The sequence below is a fragment of the Pseudonaja textilis genome, chromosome 2 (assembly GCF_049901715.1).
Source record: "Pseudonaja textilis isolate UNSWEBS1 chromosome 2, rPseTex1.2, whole genome shotgun sequence".
Taxonomy (NCBI): domain Eukaryota; kingdom Metazoa; phylum Chordata; class Lepidosauria; order Squamata; family Elapidae; genus Pseudonaja; species Pseudonaja textilis.
The window spans coordinates 110,192,831-110,213,537 of NC_141991.1; the positions used below are offsets into that span (position 1 = coordinate 110,192,831).

At 38.3% G+C, this 20,707-nt stretch overlaps 2 protein-coding genes and 1 long non-coding RNA gene across 4 annotated transcripts; 2 read left to right on the forward strand and 1 right to left on the reverse strand.

The window, feature by feature from the left end:
• The first annotated feature begins 1,412 nt into the window (after positions 1 to 1,412).
• Positions 1,413 to 4,609, forward strand: PPP1R27 (protein phosphatase 1 regulatory subunit 27). Its single transcript, XM_026701845.2, has 3 exons — positions 1,413 to 1,955; positions 2,972 to 3,122; positions 3,877 to 4,609. The coding sequence occupies exons 1-3, from the start codon at positions 1,778 to 1,780 to the stop codon at positions 3,998 to 4,000; spliced, it is 453 nt and encodes a 150-aa protein (XP_026557630.1). The 5' UTR covers positions 1,413 to 1,777; the 3' UTR covers positions 4,001 to 4,609.
• Positions 3,875 to 14,839, reverse strand: LOC113437239 (uncharacterized). The gene is made up of 2 exons (XR_015741356.1): positions 14,674 to 14,839; positions 3,875 to 4,784 (listed from the first exon to the last, which is right to left on the reverse strand). It is a non-coding gene; the product is annotated as an uncharacterized LOC113437239 (long non-coding RNA).
• A 253-nt stretch (positions 14,840 to 15,092) lies between these two features.
• Positions 15,093 to 20,036, forward strand: MCRIP1 (MAPK regulated corepressor interacting protein 1). Of its 2 annotated transcripts, none has more exons than XM_026701846.2 (5): positions 15,093 to 15,329; positions 15,997 to 16,057; positions 16,557 to 16,675; positions 17,460 to 17,561; positions 19,034 to 20,036. In XM_026701846.2, the coding sequence occupies exons 2-5, from the start codon at positions 16,050 to 16,052 to the stop codon at positions 19,096 to 19,098; spliced, it is 294 nt and encodes a 97-aa protein (XP_026557631.1). In that variant the 5' UTR covers positions 15,093 to 15,329; positions 15,997 to 16,049; the 3' UTR covers positions 19,099 to 20,036. The 2 variants fall into 2 exon arrangements, with proteins under 2 accessions (XP_026557631.1, XP_026557632.1); XM_026701847.2 differs by having other exon boundaries at positions 15,252 to 15,452.
• Positions 20,037 to 20,707: the final 671 nt, after the last annotated feature.

A 20,707-nucleotide genomic window follows, 5' to 3' on the forward strand; every position in this document is an offset into this window, starting at 1 on the left:
GTCTGTTTTAAAATCTAACAAAGTCAATAAATTGTAGTATTATTTCAGTGTTCTGAAAACCTCTGTTGCTTTGGCTTGCTAAATTTGATCTTGACCCATTCTGAATTTCTTTTTAAAAATAGTTTTCTTCTGAATCAAAGTAGTAAAATTAATAATTCAAAATTATTAGAAAATCCTTAGATGTACTAAAAATAATGCAAAAAAACAAATGTACTGCATTCTTGATGGCTGTTAATGTCTGAAATATCTCCAGAGCTACAAATACAAGGCCTTTGCTTAGAACTCCTGGATGTGTACCAAGATCAACAGAGTCTTTGGTGCGGATTGTAACATAAAATGTACGTTATAGTTGAGGCAATCCATGAGATTTTAGATATAACTGTAGACTAGAAGAATTCATCACTAGAGAGGAAGCAACTCCTATTAAAATTTCTCTTCACATTTTTTTGGTAACTGGTCAAACAACCCACTTAGTGGAGTCTTCTTCACATGGATTCTCCTATTGTTCACCAAAACAATAGGGCTTTCCTTTTCTTTTATTCCTGATGCTCTGTTTTGGCAACACAACTTTCCCAAGTTAGATGTATGTACACAGGCACCCTTTGGATATGTGGAACAGGCAGAAAAGCTCCAGCTGACCATTATTTCCAGTTTCAATTCTTCCTCAAAATGAATACCTTGCAACTCTCAAAAGTCACATTCATATAGTGTAACTTAGATTCAGTTACTCTTCCAGTTCTAGTGCATTTAAGTGGCAAAGCAGATGAATGGAATAAAAAAATCACAGTATCTTTTATACTCTCAGTTCCTATTGCAGACCTCAAATTCCTAAAAATTGGTGTCATTTTCCTTCTTGTTTCATATAAGAAGTGTATAAATGCTTAAATCAGATAAAATTCATTTACATATACAGATATGAGTTCTGAATTCACACAGCTGTACAGAATTTATATGTTGTTGCAGCATTTAACAATGAAAGAACTGATAACTGACATGAGCATGATTCCTTGGGTTGTTCTCCTTGGCCACTTTCTACCTGTATCTTTTGCAAATATTATTGGATTTCCAAGTTACAAGCAGCAAATTAAAAGCATGCCTAGCTGCCTTAAAGATTGCAAAATATTGATTGTTATTCCTGTAATAAAATTCTTCACTGTAGAAGCTTTTCACTTCTATAATTGTTGTTTTTAAATTTTTCCAAATAGCCGTGAACTAGTTTTGGGAAAACTACAAATGGCTGCCAACATATTCCAGAAAGTAATGTAGAGTATTGCAAACGGTGGCTTGCAAAATCTGAGGCTGTTGGTTGTAGATTGCAGTCCAAACTGGACCTGCTGACTACCACTCATCAACAGGTGTGCTGTAAGCTGAGATTCTAATTTATGTTCAAAAGGGGGAAGCTGCAGGCAAGGCATCTCAATTACAAGATCTCATGGCAACAAGTATGAGCTGAGTGTCCTCAAAATAGCCACAGGGAGGCTATATAACAAGAAACTCTGCGGGGGAAACCATCAGTCCTCCACAGATCTTCACCACGTGTTGTGTGGTCTCACACACAAAACGCACACACACACGCAAACTCTGAAAGGAACAGAAAATCATCTCTGGGTTCCTCTTCACCTTTTCTTTGCAAGATTTTGGGAGGAAATACTCCTTTGGATCTCACGACATTATTATAGTTTTGCACCTCACCTTTGTGAGGTAGCTCTTCTACTTTCTAAGTTTGTTCATTTTCCTCATCTTGCCTATCTGTTGGGCTTTTTTGCCCTCTGTGACCATGAAATACTACTGCCCAGGTTCACTTCCTAGGTACAGGCGATATGCAAGGCACCTCAAGACTGTGCGTTTCCCCAATGATGTTCTCTTTCAGGACCATATTCGACAGGGTGACTTGGAGCAAGTAGGACGTTTCATTCGGGCCAGGAAAGTCTCCTTGGATACCATCTATCCCTCTGGTACGTGGAAGTCCGATTGGAGGGTGGCTGAGTAGGAAGTTGTTTGATCCCACATTATGGGTTGAATGTTAGGTTGTATTTTCAGTGTGTGATTTAAGGAAACAATGGGGAGCTTTCTTCCTGTCTCTCAGTTACCATATAGCCCACATTATTTTAATAGAATCATTCAAGAGGGTTATAAGCCTAAAATGCTATTACTTCTTATAGTACCCTCACCAACCTATTTCCTTTATATACATAGTAATTTGCTTCAGTATAGCAAGAGACAAAAGAACAAACCAGGATGAGCAATAAAATAGAGTACATCTTCTCATAAATACTTTGAAGGCTTAAGCGAAACTCTAAGTTTGAAATAGCTTGATGTTTTTGAGGCATTAACTCTGGTTATTATCTCAGTGCATGGACACCTTTGCAAGAAAAAATTGCAAGAGGAAAGGTGTAGAAATGATAATTACAGGTTGCAAAATCCCAACTAAAATGATGGCAGGATGAGCTTAATCTTTCTGAAAGACATTGTTTAGTCTTATCTTCCTGATTTGATGCATTTCAGATTTTGTTGGGACTGTAACTCCCAGAATTTCCCAATAGGTTTTGGCCATGCTAGGAATGCCATGGGTTACAGCCCTAATTCATGTGGAAAGTGCCAAGTTGGAGAAAACTGGTTTAGGTTATTTTAGCTCAACATTGTAAGACTATAGGAGGCTTTTTGTGGATCATTTTGCTGTTAGGGAGACTGGCCTTTATTAATTCCCTTGGTTAATCAAATAGTTCTCAAAAATTTTTAGAAAACATACTCAGGAATCTTGATTGAACTTCTATTTCTTTTTTGCCTCAAGTGAACAGTCTTAAGAACATCAACAGATCTATGTGGATGCATGTTAACTGAACAGTTTTAATTCTCTTTGTTTACTTGAAAGATTTTTCTTGTGCTAAGATGAAAAATGTGCTAGTATCCCCTCAGTTTATAATGACCTTGTCTGTCACAGACCAGAGTTTGATATATCTTTTCCAATTAGGAATGGCTGCCATCCATGAAGCTGTGCTTGCTGGGAACCTCGACTGCGTCAAGCTCTTGATAAAATATGGCGCTGACATAAATCAGAAAGATGATGAGGGCTGGACACCTCTGCATATGGCCTGTAGCGATGGCTATGCTGACATTGCAAGGTCAGAGACGGTTTACCTCATTCCCCCTTAGGCAGCTGTGCCACTCTCCCAGTAAACAGGAATTATATGGCCAAGGAAAACAAGAAGGGGAAAATGATCGCACTACTGAATTTCTGGGTAGCGAACTTTGAAATGGCAAGAAATAGTGCCTGCTGGCTCATTTCAAGACATGGATGAATCCTCTCTTATCTCACAGCGCTCTCATCCTGACACCAGCAGTGCTGATAATATTTGTTGGCAGATTAACTAACGGTGGAATTGCCAAAATGCCAAGCAATTTTTTACTGGAACTCTTATATTTTATTTATAAGATTGTTATTTTTATGGAAACCCAAAACCTCTTTTGAGTCACATTATAACATTATAAAGTCCTCCATATTGCTTTAAATATAATGTATAAGAGAAGTTGGTACATGTCAGTAAGACTATGCACGTGGGGAAACCAATTTATTTGATTCCGACTGCAACTCTTGGTTCTCCTTCCAAAGCAGAAATAGCTCTAGGCTTTTGTGTGCCACTGTATTCTCCAGGTGTGAATAGTATAAAGGGGTGAACCTGCCTTAAGGAAATTTGAGAATAGAGATGATTGAAATTGCAAATTCTTATTGCAATTATTAAAAGGGAGTAAATGATATCCAAACCATATTATACAGTGAACTACTTAAATGGACTGAATATTTTTACACAGAAGTAGGTTAATCCAGACCCTTTCAACCTCTGCTGCATTTCATGACTTTCTTTTCTGATCTTCCAGGTACCTCATCTCTCTTGGGGCCCAGAGTGATGCCACCAACAATGAGGGAGATAAACCATCTGACCTTATTGACCCAGAATACAAGGATCTTGTGGAGCTTTTCCAAGCAGCCCATGTAAACTAAGACTGTTATCTCTTTAACTTTTTTCCATGTGAAATCCAGTTTCCATGGCAGACAACATAATTTGTTGTAGGAAGGGGGAAACTAGCAAAGTTGCTCCTATTAAGTTGGTAAGGGAGTGTAAAATCTCCTAAAGGAGGTCATACTCTAACTGCAATAGGTATATATGAGACTGACTACTTGGGGATTTCTGAGAGACATGCTTGGGATAGTCCATCCAAAAAGAAATGAAACATTCTTAATCGTGGTTCATTGTCCAATTCAATAGATGACATATACTGGTTCTGGTGGTGTGACTGTGTGGGCAGTTTACATATATGTTTGGGATTGGACCGGACACTAAATTTTGTAAGCATGTATCTTCCAGTTCTCATTTTGCTATTACTAATTTTGAACTATGACCTCATTTTTCTGAAGAATCCCCACAAAATAACTATGAAAATATCTACCTTCAAAATGACATATGTATGTACATATGGATTATTCTAATCTAAAACATAGTGTATAATGTTCTATTTTTAATGTGTTGCAGATTCTAGATTTGCTTTTATACTGTATTTTTTATTTGATTCCAAAACAGCTTTTTATTTTTTCAATAAAGGAATTCCCAAATCTTGGGGTATTTTTCTTCCTTCTCTTCTCAATAATGGTAGCCAAGCTTTGGTTGACTCATTTGGTTTTGGTTATGATGCAATAAAACTCTTCTCATGGAATCAAAATCCATATGGGGAAAAGAGCATTTGGATTTGGAATAAGCAATTCCAGTGTCCAAAGCAACATGTATTGTCTAAAAAGCAAAACAAAAAATGAAAATGATACTTTATCCAAGCTTGAATTGTATGCATTCTATTATAGTTAAACCTCCGGAGCTGGCTGTAATATCTGAAAAAAGCATTTTTTAATTGCATCTAATTTACTAAAATTCATTGAAATTATTAACTATTTGGATATTTTTATAGCATCAACAATATGAAATATGCTGTAAGAGGCTGCCTTTTCAATGGGAGGAGGGTAAATAATGCAAGAAGTCAAGTAAAACCCTGTATGCAGAGTCATGATGTAATGTAACAGCTTAAGAGAAGGTGGATGGTTTATAGTACCATTCTAATAGATTTTATATATTTATTCATGCAACTACTGAGCACCAGGACTTGGATAACTCTTAAAGCTAATGCATTGTACATGCAATATCATGTAGTATAAAGGTCTGTAAGTTCAATTCTCAATAGAGGGTTTGAAGCCCATAGAAATATATATAGCTGCCCACCTCTGAAGAGTCCCAAATAGGATAAAACCGGTCATACAGTGCCTGCATACTGATGATCAGTGTAACTGAGAGTGCCACACAATGTCAAATAGAGAAATTCTTATGACCCTTGTGTGTGTGTGTGTGTGTGTGTGTGAGAGAGAGAGAGAGAGAGAGAGAGAGAGAGAGAGATGTAAAATCCCATACATAGATGCATAACATAAAACTATATTTGTCTGCTCTGAAAGTGTAAGGAAAGTAGAGTATATATACCATTCTAATATAAAAATTAGTGATGAAAGAAAAATATAGGGCTCTGGTGTGGTTATTCAAATTATTCCTAGGTTTTTCCTATGATACACAGTGCCCAAAAATATGCTGCTATTGGGCTTCTTAGTTGTGAAAGATTTCGGATGCTAAAATGTTGGTTCTGCAAATAGACTTAGGACATGTTATATATTATTTTTTTTCCAAATAACTTGTTTTAGCTTGGTAATGACTCAGTCCAGAATTAGGCCCAGAGCAAATTAGATAAAGAGATAAAATTAGATATGACCTATCTTTGAAAATGATGTTTTGTGGCTGGGCCTCCCTCAAAACGCACAAATTGAGTGATAAAAGTTACTAGCTTATAATTGGGCAGTTTTTCTCAGTGTGAAAATCATTTTTTTTTTGAACAAATTTTATTGATTTTCCAAAACAATACACAGACAAACAAAACATAAAATATAATGACATAAGAGTTTTTTTTTCTTAAAAAGCCAATACAACATCTTATTTAAAGACAGAATTATTCCAAGTTATCACATTTCCAAACAAGCACAATTTAGTATATATATTTACCTTATCTGTTCATCTTCATATCTTATCCCAAACTTCTCTTTATTACTTCCTTTCCTTCTATTTATTCAAATTATATCTCTTTAACTTTAGATTGTGTACATTTTTTATACCCATCTGTCTTATACATTTTCATTATTCTCTTCCAATAAAAAAACAAACAAGACATAAAACATAAAAACATAAACATATTTTCTGAAAGTTGCTTGATCCCAGGTTAAAACTCATCGTACAGACACCTCTTCAAAAATCATGTTCCTTTTATATATCATTCCATATCTTATTACCGTTTTCCATTTTCTATATAGCTTCTTCCTTTTTTTAACTTAGTTTTATTCTACTTGTCTCAGTTCAAGTCATAATATTTAACATTCTTTGTCTGTTCTCAGTTATCCATTCATTTTTTCTCTTTAAACAAAACCTCTCCTGTACACTAATTAGAGTATGACCCCTTTAACTCTTTCCCCTAACCTAATAATACTTAATATCACACATAACTTGTATTGGGATTCTGTTTAGCACATCCTAAAGTCACACAATATATTATATAAAAAGAAAAAGAAAAAAGAAAAAACGACAATAACAAAGAAATTTATAGATATATAATATAGGTAGTACCCCTGTCAAAACCATTTTAATCGTACCTATTGATACTTATTTATATATTTATATCTTAAACATTTTATTCTATAAATGCCTATAATAACACAATCTTATGTACTTTACAGAATCCCTTTTTCAATTGTTTACCCATTGTCTCTAAATAAATTTTGTTTCCTCAGATCTTGCTTCCCATCATTGAGACTTCTCACCCCTTCCTTTCCCCCTTGCTTATTCTTTTCCTTACCCTTTTTCCCCCTTTGTCTTTGCACCTCCCTTTTCTTCTTGTGCTTTCCCCCTTCCTGTTTTTTGCTAACCTTATATCTACCCTTCAACTCATTTTTATCTTTTTTGGTTGTTTTTTTAGGTTTTAAAATCCCTTTTTCCTTTTCCTCTTCCTCCTTCTTCTCCCCCAATAGGGTCACATGTTCATCAAAAATGGTTCCTTCTTTGTCCCAATTATCCTGCTGCGTAATCAATTCTCCATAGGAATGCACCGCCATTTCTAGAGATTGAAAAAGAATGTCCAAGGTATCTTTCCAGTCTTGTTCTTCCTTTTTATATTTTAGATATTCAGTTTTAAATTCATCCAAAAGTGGTGCCATTATAAAGAGGAGAAATTTTTCCCAAAACAACCACCCGAGTGTTTTTAAACAAAGAAAAAAAAGTTTCGCAAAAGATGCAAAGTCACCAAACAATCCAGATAGACTATTTCATTTAGCACTTTTTCTCTTCTTCCATTTCTTTTTCTGGGGTTGCTATTAAATCACAAAATTCCAATTATAGTATGTCTTTTGAAGTCTTATTAATGTTCAAATGGCTCTTTAAAATTCTAGGCAGTCTGCTCCTTATTTTCAACTTCAATTTTTTTCCTCTCCCTTCCCACTCACAGCAGAAGAAAAAAATTTCTTTAGATATTTAGAAATCCATATCCCTTTAACATTAGCATAGTCTTTAGCATTTAGCATACCTTCAATGCGGGTTTCCGATTTCTCTCAAAGCTGTTCCGTTTGGAAGGAGAGTGAAAAGAAAAAAAAGTTTTCCCTTTGATATCCATTCGCTGCTTAGTGTGAAAATCATTTGTGTCACATAAGTTAGCATGTTTTGACAAAACTTAGAGCAGTTAGGCTAAGCACAGTCTCATCACACTATCTAAAAATAAAGAATGCAGTTTTTCTATCTTCAGAATGTTTGTTTATTTAGAAGCAATTTTAATAATGATATTGATAAATGAAAATGCTTAGTAAGCTTCTGAAAGTCCTGAGTAGAATTCTCCAAAGTGAAACTTGTATGACCTATACAAGTAATCCTCAATTTACAACAGTTCATATACTGACTATTCAAAGTTACTACGGCACTGAAAACAGTGACTTACGACCGTTTTGCAGTTACAAACTTTTGCAGCATCCCCATGGTCATGTGATCAAAATTCAAATGCTGAGCAACTGGTTCATATTTATGCGCGTTGCTGTGTCCCAAGCAGTGGTGGGATTCAAATTTTTTTGCCACTGGTTCAGTGGGCGTGGGTTGGTGGGCGCGTTTTGCATGGATGCACACACTTTGTGTGCACGCGCATGCGAAACGCGCACTTTGCCTAGGCGCAGAGGCGTTCTAACTCACCTCCTGCAAGCCTGCACAATCCTGGTTGCTTTAGCAGCTGCCGCGTGACACTATTCTGTGCCGCACAAAGCAGCTGCACTTCAAATTCAGCAGATAAAAGTGAGTATAGGAGCCCGGGCAGGCGGGGGGAGGGGGGCAACCGCAGAGCAATGGAGATAACTGGTTCAGTCTCCACTGCTCATCACTCCTACCAGCTCGTAAGAACCGGCCCGAACTGGTTGAATACCCCCACTGGTCCCAAGGTCATGTGATCACCTTTTGCAACTTTTGACAATCAAAGTCAATGGGGAAGCCAGATTCAATTAACCGGGTTACTAACCTATCAACTACAGTGATTTACTTAACAACTGAGGCAAGAAAGATCATAAAATGGAGCAAAATTCACTTAACAACAAAAATTTTGAGCTCAGTTGTGGTTGTAAATCAAGGACTACCTGTGCTTTTATTTGCTGTTCCTAAAAAAAATAGAAAATTAAGCAAAAACAAGCACCCACCTTCCCTCACCTTAGGTAAGTTTTAATTGATATAAATGTTGAACATTATCACAAGTACTTCATAGCCCTACTTATGAATATAAACATTAGGTTATAGTGTGGCATGTTGCTTGAAGTGATCACAACGTTTTTGTGATGAAGACTGAAGAGCTTCAAAATAATTAACTGAATCCTCAATTACAAGTTTTTCATTTTTTTCTGTGAATCCCTTCTAGTCAGTCCCAAAATACTATGCAGAATCATGAGTGGGAATTAAACTTATGCACGGCATTCAGTGGGACATACAGCATAAACTCCTGAAAGATGTTCCTTCCTATTATATTATGACTGATCCCACAGTCAGCCAAGTATTCAGATTGGATTTGGCAGTTTCCCTACCTAGCAAATCCTTGCCAAGGTTCTGGGATATGTAGCCAGTGTTGTTGATGGTGTTAAAAGTATTGTTGCAGGATGCAAATTGTTCAAGTAAAGCTGCCTTTTGTAGTTGATTGATAATGATTTTGTTAATGCCAATGGTATTCAAGTATTATAATTACAACCAATTCACAAAGTGAAGTCACAGCTGGCAGTTTTTTAGTTGATACTGGTCTTCATGCACATCAAGTCTTCCCCAAACATAGAACGGTGTAATGTATTGATTAGTATATGTGAGGATCCAAACAGCGTGGCCTTCTGCAATTGACAGATGGAAATTTTGTGAATGTGCAGTGCTCATCCAATTTTTTTTGTTATGGTACCCCATGTGCCGATATCCACTGGGATCACTACATTTATGCCATAATCCTTCAATTTTGATTTTCAGATCTTGATACTTTGCGATCTTCAATTTGTGAAACCACCACTGGTTCTTTAGCTGATGTTCTTTAGCTGGTGTTAACTTTCATTCACACTGAGTTATTTCCAAGAATCTAGGACGTTGTAACAAATTGGCACGTTATATGAGCAGATCCAAGTAATGTGGCCTTTTGTAATCGATAGATGGAAATTCTGTCAACATGCAGATTTTCTAAGTGTTGTCCAAGCCTTTTTGACATGGCAGTGACTAGGATCACTATGGCTAGTTTATGTCATATTTTTTCAACTTTAATTTTCAGATCTTGATACTTTGTGGTCTCCAATTTGTGAAAATCACAACTGCCAAGTCTTAAATTGGTATTGACTTTCATTTCCATTGAGTTCTTCCCAAGAACCTAGGATGTCATAATTATATGTGCAGATCCAAGCAGTGTGGCTTTTTATAACTGACAGATGGAAAATTTGTCAATATGCCCTTTTGCTATGGGCACCAACCAATAATCAATGGGACTACCATGGCTGGTTTATGCCATAATCTTTCAATTTTGATTTTCAGATTTTGACATTTTGTGACTTTCTCCAATTCTTTTGTCTTCTATTTCAATATCTCCTGGTAATGTCACATCAATTATCAACAATTTCTTTTCAATCAGTTAAATCTGATATGTCAAGATTTTATTAGTTTGTTATTTCCAAAGCTTCGGCTAGAATTTCTATCATTATCTCAGTTAGATTTTGTCCTTTTTCTTCCTCTATGTTTTGAAATCGGAGATAAAATTCTGATCTCTCCATCTCCCATTTCAGCATCCAACTTTTATCTTGTTCAACCACTGTTAATCTATTATCAATATCTCCAATCTTCTTGTCTCTTTGTTTATCTTCTTCAATTTTTTGGAATTTCTCATCATACTTCAACATCACTTGTTGGATGTTCTCCACTTTTTCATCAGTTTTCCCTGTTCTTTGTTAAATGTTCTCTGTTCTTTGTTCAATGTTCTCTATTCTCTTTTCAATATTCTCTGATCTTACTTGAATATTTTGAATTCCTTGCATAATCATCTGTAAGGTCACTTTTTCTTGTTCTTTGTCTTGCTTTAACATTGTCTGGATTGAACATTGTCCTCCAGATGGTGGGGAGGCCGAAGTAGAAGTTGAAGGGCCAGAAGCTATCAATTTCCTGCTCATTTTAAATAATTCCAAAACTTCAGGTTCTTCTGAACCTTAATCCAATTATGGAGTGGCCAATTATAATCCAAAATGGAAAGTAAAAATGGTAGAGAGAAAAAAGCCCAATAATAATAAATAGAAAAGGAGGAAAAGTTTCTTCAGGTTCTTCTGAACCTTAATCCAATTATGAAATAGTCAATTGTAATCCAAGATAAAAGATAAAAATAGTAAAAAGAAAAAAGCGCAATAATAATAAGAAAATGAGAGAAAAATTTCTTCAGGTTCTTCATACCTTAATCCAATTAAGAGGTCTCAAAAATAAAAAAAAATAAAAACACAAAAATGAACCAAAAGTATGGATGGAAAAAGCAAAAATCCCAATGAAGAAAGAAAAAGAAAAATTTTGAGGCTTTCCCTTTAAAATAAAAAACCAAAAGTGGAAATATTACAAAAATAAAAGTTTTTTTTTTTTTTTAGAGAAAAGAGTATAGTAGAGCTGGTGAGGAGGGATAGCACAACTTAAAAAAAATAAAAAGAACACACTGCACTTTATTTAATTATCCAAGGCTCTTATTATAACTCTCTTCTCCACAAACTTCAAAACCAAGGTACAATTGTTGATAGAAATCCAGAAGAACACCTGCAATAACACTTCTTCTTTGGTCCGCAGCTCCGATGGATCGTGGGACCCGCCCGGCCTTTTCAGCTAAGGCGTGGCGGTTCCCTCTGGGCCTCATCCCCGCACCGAGATGGCGTCCGCCGCAGTTCTTGAGACCAGCCTGGTTGCTGATGCCGGTGTCCCGAACCTTACAGGCGCGTCAAAGATCCGGGACGACCGCCGGTCGGGTTGGGCGCCGCCCTCCTCCAGACGGACAGGGTCGCGGTCCGTCGGGGCCTTTCCCGCGGGCAGTTGTGACGCTACACCCACGGCCCGGTGTGCCTTTCCACGCAGGAGCGCCTGGTCCTGTTGGCCTTGAGGCGCCGGCACCGCGGCGCCTGAGCCCTCACTGGCCCTCGCGGGTCGCGGGGGGAACCTCGGTGGACCCCCCCTCCGCACCCTGCACTCCCCCGCGCTGACCCATGAAACTGGTCAACCCAGGTCTTCCTGTGTCCTTTGCCAGGCGACCACGCTTTCTCCCTGCATAGCTATTCCCTCTATCTTATCAGGTTGCAATGTCCTTGAAAGGGAGTCTTTCACAGCTTTCTCAGCTTCATCTAAGATATTTTCAAGCCTCTAGTTGGCAGTGTTACAAACTTTCTTTGGTCTCACTTTCCCCCTCCTTTCCCAGACAAAACGTAATAGAAGTTAAAAAAAAAAAGAAGAGAAAGTATATAAGAAAAAAGCCAGTCAACAAATGCTAAATCGCGATAGAAGTCCAGTAATAAAAAAAAAAGAAGTAAAAAGCCAAGCCTCACTTTGACATTTCCGTTTAAAAACCGCCGCTTATTCAGTTCTGTCAAAACTTTTACAGATTTTTTCTTTTCCTTAGGGTGTCCTTTTAAGTCTTAGAATAATGATAAAAAAGTTCTCACCAAACCGACACACTTTCTCTTCCAGTCTCTTCCGTTCCAGAGCTGTCCCAACTTCGGCAGCTTTAATGGCTGCCTCTCTGCCGCTGGCAAGGGCTTCTCCTGGATCAACCAGGGACTTTGCGATATCCACAGGATGCGCCCTTCACTATCACCGTGTCTATGGGACGGTTTAGGTCCGTTTGGACCAACCGGAGGCAAAGATATCAGCTGCAATCTCAGACCTCAGAAATTGCATGCCGTATCATTGCGACGTCAGCTCCGCCCTCCATATGTGGTGGACTTGTGAGGATGCTAGAAAATATTGGACTAAAATCCAAATGTGGTTGGAAAAAAATGACAAAGAAACATATAGACTTGAAACCAGAGATTTTTTTATTGGGAATTTTACCTGATACATACAGTAAAGATTTAAAATATTTGATTGTAAATGTATTAACAGCGGCTAGGATTGTATTTGCTAAAAATTGGAAAAATGAGAAAATACCATTACAGGAGGAAATTATTAAGAAAATATTGGAATGTGCTGAAATGAGTAGATTGACATTTGAAATTAGAGAACAAGAGGATAAACAATTTTATAAAATTTGGGACCTTTTCTATCAATGGTTAGATAATAAAATATAATAATAGAATATCTAGAATTTTAGAAAATAATGAATATATAAAGATGTATTTCTTTTTTTTGTTATCATATCTATAAAATGATTTTAGGGTAGATTTGGGAGGATTATATGAATTGTTATAAAATAAACTAAGTAAATTATAGTTATCTCGCAAAGTATGAATGAATAAAATTATAGTCAAATGATTGCTTAATAGTGACACTAGGGTATTCAATTTTTGATTGATAATATGAGTTATTATGCAATGTAACTGTAATTGAGACTATGAAATTTGTAACAAAAAAATTGTAAACCAACCGACACACTGCCTGTATACTTATGAAAGAAAGAAAGAAAGAAAGAAAGCTGGATGTTTTTATGTTTTGTTTGTTTTTGTTTGTCTTTAAAAACCAATAAAACTTGTTTTTTAAAAAAAGATTTTATTCGTTTGTATTTAAAAATCCAAAAATATTTTAATCTGCTCATGTTCAACTATATTTTCAATTATATGTTCCCACCAGTTTTTCATTATTGGCAGATAATTTTTACACATGTTCCAGTGAATCATTTTGGCAACTGTATTGTGCCACTGTTTTTAATCAGTTGTGCAATCTTTTTGCATGAGTTGAGTATCTGATCTGTTTCTTCTGCTTCTTGGCATCATCTGCACTTTGAATCATTTGATTAATTTTTTTAAAATTCTGGCCTTGATTCCATTAGTTCAAATAGCTTGCTTTTGAGCAGTCAAAATCAATCATTCAGTCCCTTTTTGAATGTTCCAATTGTAAGCCATTGTCAGATTTGATTTTAATCCACTTTTCTTTTGACCTTTTGTAGAAATTGACCATGTAATGCTTTTCTTTGCCAGCATTCTATTTGGGTTTTTATTACATTTTTTTCAATATTCATGTTATGTTTCCTGTATATTTACAAAATGTGATTTTTATCTTACATCTTTTTGGTTGCCTTTTACATAATCAGCCAATGCAATTATTTTTTTCTTCAACCTTGACCTGAAGTAAATCTTTGCCTCCATTTCTGCAGGATAGGTATAATCTATTAATACCACTACAGGAATGCAAGGTATTGTGAATAGCCATAAGTTTTCTTGTTTTTTTGGTTCAAATTGTTCAATTTGGCTTGTATTCAGTTAAATGATTTCTGCCGTTTATTGTATTGCAGGTATGGCCTGATGGCTTTGATGGTGTTTCCACTGTTCAGTTTTGTTTTTAGCAATTTTCTCACTACTACTATTACTACTACTACTACTACCATACACACACACACAATTAGTTGATATATATATATATTCTTAAGTTTTCACGGGTACTTACATGTATGGTATTCAGCTTTGTTGGGGTATTTTCTCACGTCATTATAGTTGTGCTTTTAAAGTTGTAGCAACGTTTCGGCAGAATCTCATCTGCCATCATCAGGCTTCTGTATAGTGTTCGTCTGTGATGCCAAAACATTGCTACAACTTTAAAAGCACAACTATAATGACGTGGGAAAATACCCGAACAAAGCTGAATACCATACATGTAAGTACCCGCGAAAACTTAACACACACACACACACACACACACATATATATAAATAAAAACTCAAGGCAGCAAACATACCTAAAACTCCAGACTCCTATTTTCCCCAACATAACCTTAAGATGGGCTGAAACTTTACCTATCATCCCCCTGATACCTTGATCAAGCACTGAGGTTGATCACCTATGCAGAAATCCGACCAAAGCCAGCAGCGAACTGTGTTTATATTGCACCTTACCTGCACCCACAAATTCCTCTTGGGACAAGCTGAAAAGATGAGACGCCTTGGGAGTTGAAGTCCACAAGTCTTCAAGTAGCCAAGGTTGGGGACCCCTGCCTTAGCACATGGAAGGCTTCCTTGACCAAATGGCCCCAAGGAATTGATCCGCCTTGTGGGCCTATGTCTATGCAAATAAGAAACCAAGATGACCCAAAGAACCTCGTTTTGGTCTCCAAACCTACACGCAGTCGTCGTCCCCCCACTCCCCTGCCCTGAATTGCTCCTCTCTGACTCTCCGCCTGGTAATTTTCACACCCGCACCCCACAACCTCCCCCGCCCGCCTCGGTTTGCCTCTGGGCACCCTCTGGGTGCTCCTTAAGCCAAAGCGCCCCTCCGCGCGAGCTCTCCCCTTCCCCCCCACCGACTCCCCATTTCAAGATCCGTTCGCCTTCCCCGGAGCTTGCCTCGGACTCCCGTTTCCATGGCTACCCTTCCCCGCGCCCTGCCCTGCCGCTCCGTTTCCATGGAAATTCTCTCCCGCGGCTACGCGGGGCAGGGGCTCTCCGGACCCACTCGCCCTCAGTGCGCAGGCGCAGCCCCGGCCTAGGCGCTCTCTTCCGCCCGGGCCTGGCAGCAGCGAGCGGAGTCGGGGCCGGGATCTCCCCGGGCCCAGGTGAAGGAGTTGGGAGGGTGGGGGCAAAAAAACAAAACAAAACAAAAAGGGGCAAGGGAGGCGCTTTGGCCGCCTTGTCCTCGGTGCCGACCCGGCTCCGGTGCTGAACTGACCCCGGCACAGGTACTCGCTTGTCGGCCAGCGGGCCTAGCGCGGGGCCAGCTCCAGATCGGGCTGGCAGTTCGTAGTAGGCGGCGGGCAGAGGAAGAAAGTCGGACTCCAGAGCTCCCTTTCTCTTCCCTTCTGGGTAGTGGCTGGCATCCCATTTCCAAGGCTAGATCTTTTCTCTGGGGTCCTGTGGGCGAAGCCAAGGAGCTTCGTAGAGATAAGAGAGCAGCAGAACTCTTTTGCCTGGGACAGTTCTCGTATTGGGGCTATTATTATTGGGGGAGGGCTGGGAGTCTTGGGGGCTTCGCACGATTAGGGGTTTGGGTGATCGTGTCATACTATTAAATGTGATTAAACAATGGCTGAAGTGGTCCTGGAAAGCGAAACAATTCCTGAAATCTGGCCTGCCTTAGAATGACAGAGCTGAGCACGGATTTTATCCCTGCTCAGTTACCAAAGTAATTTGCTCCCCCATGTGTAGCTAGCTAATGGGACACCATCCTTAGTCAGCTCAGCCTTTGTTCTAGCCTTTGTCTTTTTTTCCGTTTTCTTTTTTTAGTGTCACCGATCTATCCTTCCAATACCTGGGCCAGGGCTGGGCAAGAGGCAGCCATGACAAGGTGAGAAAGATGAAAATCGAATTTGTACTGGTGGGTACTGAATACGTTGGTAGAATATATTATTACTTCTTTAGGACTTTCAGCCAGCTGTTCTTTCTTGGTGAAGGTGGGCAAATGGTTGAGCTAGAGGTGGTCTGTGTAAGTTTGATGATGATGGATAATTGTTTGAATCTTGGGTTGATTATTAACTTGAATTTAGAAATCCTGTATTCCCACAGCACATTGAAATTGAGAAAGTGGCATGTAACCGACAGTCAAGAAAATAATATATTGCTTACACTGCTATTTTTTTTCTTTGAAAAGACCTGAACATACTGAATGGTCTTAACTTTTGGAACCTAACACTTGAATTACAATTCCTATCAATCCAGACCACTGGCCATAGGGATTGAGGGGCATTGTAATCAGATTTGGGGAAAAGTGGCTGAAGTTACAATGTCCTGCTTTTTAAATTTTGCCAAAGATCAGAATTTTGTTGCCTATTTCCTTTTTTTTCTAGCTCCCCTGTTTCCAGAGTAGTTTACAATGGCAAGAGAAACAGCAGTCCTCGCTCCCCAAGCAACAGCAGTGAGATCTTCACTCCTGCACATGAGGAGAATGTGCGCTTCATCTATGAAGGTGCAGAGTGGGAAGCATTTGCTGCATTTCCGCTAGATCATGGCATATTGTGCCGCCTTCTATCTTGTATATTACTTATGTACCACATACCATTTTATCAAGTATTGGTGTCATTTTTCCCCATATCAAATGTTTTTTAAAAAACATAGGCATGAGTAAGTGGAGTAAAATTACTGAAAGTGAGAGTCTTTAAAAGTCAAAACATTTATACATGGATCTAAAGTTTGGGATTGACAGACCAACATTGTAAGTTCTGTATAGTGGGTCTTCTAATTGCAAACAGTATGCTTTCTTTGTTTTTTAAACATTTCTTATAACATACCCTGTTTCTCCAACAATACGGCCTCCCCCAATAGGAAGTCTCAGCATGTTTTCTAGGCATGAAATGAAATTAAGCCCCTCCCCCCAAATTAAGGCCTATATTAAAACAAGCGAAATGGGGGGGAATGGTGGGGAGGCTTGCCGTTAGGAAGTACTTTTGTTGCACACCCGGATATGGTGCTGCCTGCGTTGACCCCGATACAAAGTGCCCCACCAACGCCGAGGTCAACATCCAAGCTGTTGCCGCCCGCCTGCTCGAAGTTGCAAGGGGGGCGGGAATTAAGTCACCCCCAAAAAGACGGCCTAGCCATTTTTTCGGGGCTCAAAAAAAAATAAGACCCGGCCTTATTATATGAGAAACACGGTAGAAGCATTGTTAGTGTTTAGTTGGCTGATTCGGTCAGAAAGCGCTTCCTTAGTCTACATACAAAATATTTTCTTATCTTATTCTCCTTTTCTGCAGCATGGCAATCTGTGGAGCGGGATCTCCGCAGTCAGATGGCAGGTGGTGAACGGGTTCTTGTAGAGGAATATGTGGAGAAGGTACCAAATCCCAGTTTGAAGGGTGAGTTTCATGCTGTCAGACACTTTCTTTTTCAATGACAAACTTACTGACATCCAGTAGAAATCTCATATTGTTTTATGTGAGCATGCATTTGAAGATAATTCAGAAGGATTCAATGAGTTCTCCAGGTTCGTTGTTTATAATATATATTTTTAGTACTTTGTCATATTAATTGGCTTCTATTTACTGGGTTTAATTATGTATATTCTAGTTGTCTTTCAAATGTCCAGATAGTCCAGAGTGATGATACTTTGGCATCTATTTTTTTCAGTGTCAGCTAGCCCCTTCCGTGAATTGTATGTTGTGTATTCCTTCAACTATATCTAGCTCAAAGTTCTTCTAGTAATTAACATTACTAGCATTAACATCAGTAATGAGGCAAATGGCTACATAAAATAACATCTTTCATATAATTGGTCCTAGACTTTGACATTTTCTTCTGTCTTAACTTTGGGCTTTGGCACATGGTGAAAACCATTGTTCACAATGAAATTAATTTGTGGCTGGTCATTGGTCATAGTTTCATATTACATAATCTAGTATCTGCTCTTACTATTAGCTGGTTTGGATGTCTTAGTAATAGAATGGGGGAATAGAAGTGTTTTTTAAAAAATAAATTATGTCGGAGGGAATAGTTCTGTGTAAATATGCTTATGCAAAAATTGGAGATTCTTTAAGATCTTAAAATCAATTTACTGAATAAAATATATCGGTATTTCTTTTTCTAGCAGTAAATAGTTTGCTATATGCTAATGTGTGAGCCCCTAGATTCATAACTATTAATTATAAGCAAGAACAAATAACTGTACCTGTCTTGGAGGTTTTAGTTTAAACTCCTATACAAAATAGAAAGTTAGATTTGATGGCCAAAGTAGTATTATCTAATATCCCAATATTATGATTCTAGTCCAACATTTTATTTATAATAATGATCAAATGAATGCACATAGGAAATTCAGAGGAAAAGAACAAAGAATGGCATTTTTCTATATATAAACTTTTATTGGCTCTGAACATTCTTTGTTCTTACTTATGATTAATAGCCATGCATTCTAACCTCTATGAATATGATGATTGCATAAATTCAGATATGCATTTGAAAGACACTGCATTTAACCTTGCTCAGTTTTATGTTAAGATTTTCTAGTTTCACAGTTTAGATTATGATTCCTAGGTAGAATTTTCAACTCTTTAGATATATAGTTGGTTGCACTGTTGTGAAAATAGCTATAGATTCTTATACTGAATAGAACTTACAGTGGAACATACAAATCTTTAAATAGATGCCTCAGTTATCTGTAGAATACTTTAGAATTTAAAGTGTTATTTAAAGAATTTAAAGTATTATTAATTAGGTGATGGTGGGGAATCTAGTAATTTTCTTCTTGCTAAAGTCAGTAGGAAGAAAACAACATGGGAAATCTGGAATTTTATCCTAAATTTTCTTCCTTTATTTTTTATTTTTTTGACAGCATTCAAACCTGTTGACTTGAGCGACCTAAAGCGACGGAACACACAGGACTCGAAGAAATCCTAAAGTGGCTTGGGCTGGCCCAGCCCCAGTGCTGGCATGTGGCCACTGGTACATGAATTTGATAACTTTGTGTTGGTTTCCTCCTTAGGTCTGGATTGTGCCTGGGGCTGGCTCTGAATTTCCTAGGAAGGATTGGCTTTCTGCCTCTTCTTCTTAGCATTCCCTGGCCTGGGCTGCCTGTCTTCATTCTAGCACTGAGCCCAGGAGTTCCTTTTCCTTAGTAAATGACATTTTAACCTGACGATAGCCGAGTGGCTGGCATGTGTCCTGTCTGTCTACATGTGAAATAAGACAGAAACCTTGGGAACCACCAGACCCAGACTCTCCCTAAAGCCCTCCCAAAACCCAGCTCTTCTTAGGGAAAAGCTGAGAGGCTGATGGGAAAGAAGCAGCAGTGGTTATGCAGTCTATTCTGCCAATACAAACCAGGAGATTTTAGACTGCTAATACGTGAGCTTTTGGTCTGAAGAATGGAACAGTATTGCTCAGCCTGTTGGTACAGTGATGATGAAGAAGAACTGAAAAATAGAAACGTCAAGCCCAGGACAGTTTCCCAAGTGCAAACTTTTTGAGATTCAACTGTATCTGGATAAATCTGACTGGTCTCCCTTACCGCGTGCTGAAAAGATGCACCAGATTCCATGGTTTTTACACCTTGATGACTAGCAGCCCCAGCCAGGGGGGAGGTGGCATTTCTGAGCTAGCCCCAGAGCCCAGCCCCCGTGCCCCAGCAGGGCTGGGGACAGCCTTAGTGTGTGCTGTTCACCAGCAAGTGGCAGAAGTACCCATGCTTGTGTCTAGCTCAGGCATTGGTGTTGAGGACCCTACCTAAAACAGGTAGGGAAGGGCATGGTGGCTGTTTCTTTCCCTTTGTTATGTCCCCCTTTGAATTGTGTCTGTCTTTAAGGGGTGTTGTAAATAAAACTGGTTAGTCATTTTGACATTCTGTTGTGTGAGCTTATCTTGCATTCTAGTTGCATTCTTATAGTGGAATTCACTTAGTTATCTACTTCTATAGTCTTTTCTGTGACCAATAATCAGCCTCCCCTGACCTAGTATTGCCTTTCTTGGAAGCAGGTGAATATCTTTATTTTTTTTTCCTAGTTGCTGTAGTGATAATATTTCGATTAGTCTTCCTAATCATTATTTTGGAGTGGCCCTGGCTGGTGGCAAACGAAATGACTATTACTGTAGCTTGTTCTTCAGCTAACCAGCTCACCCTAGCCTTGTTTGTTACATCTTTGGATCAGATGTGGCATACCCCTGAAAGAATATTAAGTATCTTTGTTCAAACTTCTACAGCGTTGGATAAAGGAACCTAGCAAATATCTGTTTTGCAGGAAGAGTCTTCGGAAGTGTTTCCTGATGCTTCTAAAGTGGAGGCAACTTTATTCTCTTCTGTTCATTACATATTATTCTGTATACAAGAGAATAGTGCTTGCATCCTGAAGTGAAAAAAGTGAGATTATTGAGAATCAAATCTTATAGGTGCTAATGTGAGGCAGAAGCTCTTACACAGACAATATACTATTTCAGCAATGGGATATTTTGCGCCCTTTGAATATGAAGCGTTTAGTACAGGTAGTCTTTGTTTAATAGTAGCGATTGGGGC